Source organism: Oncorhynchus mykiss, chromosome 25 (genome assembly GCF_057628025.1).
Source record: "Oncorhynchus mykiss isolate SJ-2025 chromosome 25, ASM5762802v1, whole genome shotgun sequence".
Taxonomy (NCBI): Eukaryota; Metazoa; Chordata; class Actinopteri; order Salmoniformes; family Salmonidae; genus Oncorhynchus; species Oncorhynchus mykiss.
The window spans coordinates 82,921,498-82,930,000 of record NC_143046.1 but is presented as its reverse complement, the minus strand read 5'-3'; the positions used below and the strand labels follow the sequence as shown (position 1 = coordinate 82,930,000).

General features: G+C 44.5%; 1 protein-coding gene across 2 annotated transcripts in view; it reads left to right on the top strand.

Annotated features, from left to right (window-relative positions):
* LOC110504240 (metabotropic glutamate receptor 1-like) overlaps window positions 1–5,658 on the top strand; it is a 39,196-nt gene extending 33,538 nt beyond the window's left edge. The window contains exons 8-10 of one of the 2 annotated variants that reach the window (XM_090221302.1): window positions 663–1,051; window positions 2,049–2,575; window positions 3,305–5,658. In XM_090221302.1, the coding sequence (XP_090077428.1) occupies window positions 663–1,051; window positions 2,049–2,575; window positions 3,305–3,419 (1,031 nt within the window). In that variant the 3' untranslated portion in view covers window positions 3,420–5,658. Of the gene's footprint in view, window positions 1–662; window positions 1,052–2,048; window positions 2,576–3,269 lie in introns of both variants that reach the window. The other variant, XM_090221301.1, reaches the window with a different exon arrangement.
* Window positions 5,659–8,503: the final 2,845 nt, after the last annotated feature.

The window sequence follows — 8,503 nt, the reverse complement described above, 5'->3', positions numbered from 1 at the left end:
CAGCGGTCACACAGGCTTTTTGGTGGTTGATTTGGTAAAAGTAAAATTCTATAGGCTACCCATGTTTAATGAATATTATTTTGGGCAGCATTCTGGGCAGCTGGGCAGCATTCATTCTGGGCAACATGGGCAGCATTCATTCTGGGCAACATGGGCAGCATTCATTCTGGGCAACATGGGCAGCATTCATTCTGGGCAACTGGGCAGCATTCATTCTGGGCAACATGGGCAGCATTCATTCTGGGCAACATGGGCAGCATTCATTCTGGGCAACATGGGCAACATTCATTCTGGGCAGCATGGGCAGCATTCATTCTGGGCAACTGAGCAGCATTCATTCTGGGCAGCATGGGCAGCATTCATTCTGGGCAGCATGGGCAGCATTCATTCTGGGCAGCTGGGTAGCATTCTAATTTCGACCCACTATTGGTTTCTACCTTTGTGATTTTGGGTCATTTTCCTAATATTGAATTATTAAGAAGTGTCAGGTAAGACATACTATGAAAGATATTGGACTAGGACCTAGGTTAAATCAACCAATCAACTCATCAATGAATCAACCCATTAGCTTATCTCATTAGAGCCTTTTTCCTTTGTTTCTAGTGAAACATCTTCAGAGCAAGGTCTCACACATTTTCTCTTTATCTGTGTCTTCTCCCCAGGTTGTGAGCCCATCACCTTGCGGTACCTGGAGTGGGGGAACCCAGAGTCCATCGTCCAGGTGGTGTTTGCCTGCCTGGGCATCCTAGTCACCTCCTTCGTCACTTTCATCTTCGTCCTGTTCCGAGACACGCCCGTGGTCAAGTCCTCCAGCCGTGAGCTCTGCTACATCATCCTGGCCGGCATATTTCTGGGCTACATCTGCCCCTTTACCCTGATCGCCCGGCCCACCGTGGCCTCCTGCTACCTGCAGCGCCTCCTAGTGGGCCTCTCGGCCGCCATGTGCTACTCAGCGTTAGTCACCAAGACCAACCGCATCGCACGCATCCTGGCAGGCAGCAAGAAGAAGATCTGTACCAGGAAGCCGCGTTTTATGAGCGCCTGGGCCCAGGTGATTATATAGACTTATTCCTTAGTCTCTTTTTTTGTATTAATCTGTTTGGTTTTGATTTTGGATGCGTTCGAAATGACACCATATTCCATAAACAGTGCACTACTTTTGACCAAGGCCTTCTCAGGGCTCTAGGGCCTTCTCAGGGCTCTGGGGCATGCTCAGGGCTCTGGGGCATGATCAGGGCTCTAGGGCCTTCTCAGGGCTCTAGGGCATGCTCATGGCTCTGGGGCATGCTCAGGGCTCTAGGGCCTTCTCAGGGCTCTAGGGCATGCTCAGGGCTCTGGGGCATGCTCAGGGCTCTATGGCCTTCTCAGGGCTCTAGGGCATGCTCAGGGCTCTAGGGCATGCTCAGGGCTCTAGGGCCTTCTCAGGGCTCTAGGGCATGCTCAGGGCTCTAGGGCATGCTCAGGGCTCTAGGGCCTTCTCAGGGCTCTAGGGCCTTCTCAGGGCTCTAGGGCATGCTCAGGGCTCTGGGGCATGCTCAGGGCTCTAGGGCCTTCTCAGGGATCTAGGGCCTTCTCAAGGCTCTAGGGCATGCTCAGGGCTCTGGGGCATGCTCAGGGCTCTAGGCATGCTCAGGGCTCTAGGGCATGCTCAGGGCTCTAGGGCCTTCTCAGGGCTCTAGGGCATGCTCAGGGCTCTAGGGCATGCTCTGGGCTCTAGGGCCTTCTCAGGGTTCTAGGGCCTTCTCATGACTCTAGGGCATGCTCAGGGCTCTAGGGCTTTCTCAGGGCTCTAGGACATGCTCAGGGCTCTAGGGCATGCTCAGGGCTCTAGGGCCTTCTCAGGGCTCTAGGGCATACTCAGGGCTCTAGGACATGCTCAGGGCTCTAGGACATGCTCAGGGCTCTAGGACATGCTCGGGGCTCTAGGGCCTTCTCAGGGCTCTGGTCAAAAGTAGAGTACTACAAGGAATATAATGTTATTTCAGACGCATCTGTGATCTTGAAAAACGGCATATAAAACCTGTCTTCTTCTTATTTTGTATAATCAGCTGGTGATTGCCGGCCTCCTAGTCAGTGTCCAGCTCACCCTGGAGGTTACTCTGATCATCCTGGAGCCGCCCATGCCCGTCAAGTCCTACCCCAGCATCAGGGAGGTGTACCTCATCTGCAACACCAGTACACTGGGCATGGTGGCGCCCCTGGGCTACAACGGCCTGCTCATCCTGAGCTGCACCTACTACGCCTTCAAGACACGCAACGTCCCGGCCAACTTCAACGAGGCCAAGTACATCGCCTTCACCATGTACACCACCTGTATCATCTGGCTGGCGTTTGTCCCCATCTACTTCGGCTCCAACTATAAGATCATCACCACGTCGTTCTCTGTGAGCCTGAGCGTCACCGTGGCGTTGGGCTGTATGTTCTCGCCCAAGATGTACATCATCCTCGCCAAGCCGGAGCGTAACGTGCGCAGTGCTTTCACCACCTCGGATGCCGTGCGCATGCACGTGGGCGACGGCACTTGCCGGAGCAACAGCCTGCTCAACATGTTCAAACGGAAGAAGAACTCTGAGAAGTAGGTTGATGTAATCCTGGGTCCGTATTCACAAAGAGTATCAGAGTAGGAGTGTTGATTTAGGATCAGTTTAGCCTTTTAAATCATAATGAATAGGATTACACGGACAGGTGGGACCTGATCCTAGATCAGAATTCGTTCTCTGAGACGCTTTGAGAGTACAGACCTTTCTCCTGAGGTACCACTGGGATGCTGATTTTGTCTTACAGTAATTAACTCTCAGATTCTTTGTCCCACATGGCACCCTATACCCTATGTAGGTTAGTTCTCTACTTTTGACCAGGCCCCAAAGGTATTGCACTATGTAAGGAATATGGTGCCATTTGGGACACAGAGAGAGTATAGTATGCCAGATCCAGGTCAAATGTTCAATTAAAAAACACCTTAACATTAAATCTGTTGCTGAATATAATGAAAACCAGCATACCCATGAGAACTATCAGGATACACTGTACCACAGCATAATGATTTATAGTACATTGGAAATACATTAATCTGAATAGATAAATAAAGATATACAGTCCTCAGTAAGGTATAGTTCGACCCAAAACGTCACCATCAACATAGAATTGATCTGATTTTAACGTTCGTTTAAAAAAATATGTATTTTTACATGAACCAGAAATGCTGTTGTTGTCTTCACTTTTCTGAGTTCCTGTGAAAGAGCTAACAGCCATCTTTATTCTGTTTATAGTTCTAATGGAAAGTCTGTGTCATGGTCTGAACCAGGTGCAAGACATCATCCTCCAAAAGGGGAGCACAATTGGCACAGACTGTCTGTGCACGTGAAGAGACAGGAAGCAGGATGCTCCAATCAGATGGCTGTCATCAGACCCTTAACTAACACCTACCATAACACAGGCAGCAGCATGGCCATGGAGTTCTCTGACCTCAGCACCAAAACTCTGTACAACGTAGCCGAGGAGGACGAGTGCGACCTAGTCAGATACAACCCTCCCCTTAGTCCCCACATGATGGCCCACGGGCAGATAATGCCCTCCATCGGTGGGCCGATGAAAGAGGTGGATGAGGTGGTTGAATATTATCCCCCTGTTGAGCACATGCCCCTGCCACAGAGCAGAGTGATCCCCCAACAGAGGGTCATCACGGACCACCTACTGTTACAGTACAACAGTGATTTCATCATCCCTGAGCTCAATGATATGGACATGGTCAGTCTGCCCGGCCCTGGCCCTATGGCTGGTGGGGGCGGTGGTGGTTTTGGGGGCCGGTCTGGGAGCAGTCATGGCAGGCCTGTGTACCACCAGGCTCATCTCATCCAGCAGCATGCAATCCTGCCCCTGCAACTAGAACTTGGCCCCTTTGATGACGAGGAACCCACCTCCACCCTAGAGATAGAAGAAGAGGAGGAGATTGAGGAGGAGGAGGAGATTGAGGAGGAGGAGGTAGAGGTGGAGGAGGAACAGTTTGGCCTCCTCCATGGATACATGTATGACAACGGCCTGATTCACGAAGAAGAAGAGGACGACGTTGTTCAGATCAAATCAGCCATGGAGGATTCTATGGCCCTGATGCCCCCCTCTCCGTTCCGTGATACAGCGAGCATGGGGAGCCCTTTCCACAACACCTCACCCGTGTCCGAGTCCATATTGTGCACCCCTCCGAACTACGCCTCTGTCATTTTGAAGGACTATAAAGAAAGCTCCTCAACTCTGTGAACGAGTACTGTAGATATAGTAGAATAATATAGAGCCATTTTGTAGCTGATGACTTGTAGCATATTGTTTGTGTTCCATTTAATGACCAGTAAGAAATGGCAACAATGTCTTGAATAAGTTATTGAGTGGCTGACTGGACAATATTGGTTGACTCATGAAATCTATGAGTGAAAGTGTTTGTGTTTACATGGACGAAAGTGAGCAAAAACACTGAAGGCACACTTTTAAAAAGGTAGTTTTGTTGTGTAGTAAATATCATGGAGAAAAGACTGAAAGATTTAACCATCGCAAAATGCATTTCCATGTTTATGCAAGAGATGAAAAGCATCGAACTTGCTCTAGGCTTTGTGCTTATTAGGAAAACAAAAATATAAGATAGTCCTACCTATTGAAGTCATTTAAGTAGAAGTTATTCAGGGTACAATACAGTGTACATTTCAGCATCATCAGGTATTACAATAATGATTGTGTTTTGTTGCTTGTTTTCATAAAGGCAAACTTCCACCGCTTGAAATTAGATGGTTTATCAATTATAATGCTACCAGACTATCCCACCTGTAGTTCACACAAATATGTGTATAAATTATATAGGCGCTGTGTAGGCCTGTGTTTACCAATAGAACAATAACCTGTAAATGTAAAATATTCTAGATGAATGTGTTTTGTTGTTTTGCTCATATCAAGTGTGTATTTATTTTGAAAAAATAACAAAGATTATTACCGCCTCTGTCCTCATCAGATAACGTCAGAATGAACTTATGATACTGATTCAATAACTACTGTAAGAATGTAGCAAACAAAACCAGAATGATTTTTAAGTGCCATGTATCCTGTATGCTTCCATTTACACAAAATATATATATTTTTTATGTCTCTCATTTCAATTGCAAGTTTGTATATTTTATAAACAGCCCTCTTAACCCATACTTGCAACAGTTTCTATTTAAGCAATAAGGCCCGAGGGGGTGTGGTATATGGCCAATATACCACGGCTAAGGGCTGTTCTAGTACACACGACGCAACTCGGAGTGCCTGGACACAGCCCTTAACTGTGGTATATTGGCCATATACCACAAACCCCTGAGGATCCTTATTGCTATTATCAACTGGTTACCAACCTAATTAGAAGAGTAAAAATAAATGTTTTGTCATACCTGTGGTATACGGTCTGATATATCACAGCTTTCAGCCAATCAGCATTCAGGGCTCAAACCATCCAGTTTAGAATATAATATGATTGCCAAAAATGTAATATAATGTCAATTGAATGTCATTTGAACGTCATTGGTTTTGTGAATGAACTGTATGTAGTATCCATCCTATTTTGGTAACGATACAGATTAGTTTACTAAAGGCATTACTATGTAAAGTTTATTTAACAATTTATAAATGTGTTGTTTATTGTGACTGTTGGGTTTGTACAACATTATTCTTACTTTTCACAATTGTTAAGATCTCACTATATACAATGTAATAAACAATGGGTATTATCATCAGTAATATGAATAGGCTGTTTGATAGAAATGGCTTCATAGAGTTGAATAGGTTTTCTGTTTAAAACATGTAATTAATATAGCAGTGCAGAACAAAGTCATTGTCCTTTAGATTCTGAAAGATATATGTTTTGTTAGAATAAAAAAAAGGGGAGAAAAGCATGTGTACGGAGTCATTCATTCATGACGCCTGTCTGTATTGGTCACGTGCAGTAAAAAGAAAGTAGAGCCATTCTCTGGTTTATATCACGACAAGCCTGATGTTGCAGTTCATATTTGAACATGGCAGGGGGTTTAGTATATGCACAGAGTATACATTTAAAGTGGTAATTGGAGAGCGAGGAGTTGGAAAAACCAGCTTCGTCTCGCGTTACGTCCACATGCGTTTCAAGGAACGGAGTTGACTTCGCATTGAAAACGACTGAATGGGACGATGAGACCGTGGTGAGACTTTAGCTTTGGGATGTAAAGAAAGCAGGTTTATAGGACACACAGCTGAAATATTATCAACGGATGTTTCCAATTTTTTTCTCACTCATAAAACAATTATGCCTAGAAAGAGCAATAAGATTATCGAACCAACTCAATAAAGCCTATTAGAGTGAATATTCAAGAGCACATATATTTCACTGTGGAGTTGGTTGACAATATGATAATCTTCACAGTTCTGTGTTTCTCTGCTTGGGATAAATGAAATGAAATGTTATTGGTCACATACACATATTTAGCAGATGTTATTGCGGGTTTAGCAAAATGCTTGTGTTCCTAGCTCCAACAGTGCCGTAGTGTCTAACAATTCACACAAGTCTAAAAGTAAAATAATGGAATTAAGAAATATATAAATATTAGGACGAGCAATGTCGGAGTGGCATTGACTAAAATACAGTGAAATACAGTATATACATATGAGATGAGTAAAGCAGTATGTAAACATTATTAAAGTGACTAGTGTTCCATTATTAAAGTGACCAGTGATTCCATGTCTATATACATGAGGCAGCAGCCTCTAAGGTGCAGGTTTAAGTAACCGCAGTGCTCTCCAGAGGGTGGTGCGATCTACACAACGCATCACCGGAGGCAAACTACCTGCCCTCCAGGACACCTACAGCACCCGATGTCACAGAAAGTCCGAAAAGTCATTAAGGACAACAACCCCCCGAGCCACGGCCTGTTCACCCCGCTACCATCCAGAAGGCAACGTCAGTACAGGTGCATCAATGCTGGGACCGAGAGACTGTAAAATAGCTTTTTCTCCTTACCATCAGACTGTTAAACAGCCGTCACTAACACAGAGAGGCTGCTGCCTACATACAGACATGAAATCATTGGCCACTTTAATAAATGGATCACTAGTCACTTTAATAATGTTTACATATCTTGCATTACTCATCTCATATGTATATGCTGTATTTTATACCATCTATTGCATCTTGCCTATGCAGCTCGGTCAATGCTCATCCATATATTTATATGAACAGGCCGGTAACCCACTGTTCCTAGGCCGTCATTGTAAATAAGAATTTGTTCTTAACTGACTTGCCTAGTTACACATTTAAGTATATATATATAAAAAATCTTACTATTCTTATTCCTTTACTTAGATGTGTGTGTATAAGGTAGTTGTTGTGGAATTGTTATATTACTTATTATATATTGCTGCACTGTCGGAACTAGAAGAACAAGCATTTCACTACACTCGCATTAACATATGATAATCATGTGTATGTGACCAATACAATTCGATTTGATTTGATTTGTCTGTGTGGGTGGGTCATTTCAGATTGTCAGTGAGCCGAGGAACTTGAAGCTTTTCACGTTCTCTGCTTCACTGTGACATACAGCCTGCTACACAGTCTACTGGCTACAGCACCCCACTGTGATATACAGCCTGCTATACAGTCTCCTGTGAGCAGCACCACACTGTGACATACAGCCTGCTACACAGTCTACTGGCTACAGCACCCCACTGTGACATACAGCCTGCTATACAGTCTCCTGGCTACAGAACCGCACTGTGACATACAGCCTGCTATAGAGTTTGCTGGCTACAGCATCCCACTGTGACATACATTCTAGTACACTCTTAGAAAAAATGGTTACAAAAGGGTTCTTCGGCTGTCCCCATAGGAGAACCCTTTTTTGGTTCCGGGGAGAACACATTTTGGTTCCACATAGAACCCCTTTGGGTTCCATGTAAAACCCTCCGTGGTAACTGTTCCACATGGAACTCAGAAGGGTTCTACCATGAACCAAAAAGGTTCTTCTACCTTTAACCAAAAAGGGTTCATCAAAGAATTATCCTATGGGGACAGCTGAAGAACCGTTTTAGGTTCTAGATAGTTCCTTTTTTTCTAAGTGTGTACAGTCTCCTGGCTACAGCACACCACCATGAAAGGGCTTACTGAGACAATAGAAATATAATAAATAGAATAGTTATTATATTTCTATGGCTGTGATACTCACTTTACACTAGAGGTGTCAAACTCATTCCATGGAGGGCCTAGTGTCTCCTGTTTTTTTCCCCCTTTCATTAAAATGGGTCCACTGTGGGACGGTCGAGCTAAAGTAGGCTAATGCGATTAGCATGAGGTTGTAAGTAACAAGAACATTTCCCAGGTCATAGACATATCTGATATTGTCAGAAAGCTTAAATTATTGTTAATCTAACTGCACTGTCCAATTTACAGTAGCTATTACAGTGAAAAAAAAAAAACCTTGGCATTCTCTCAACCAGCCTAACCTGGAATGCTTTTCCA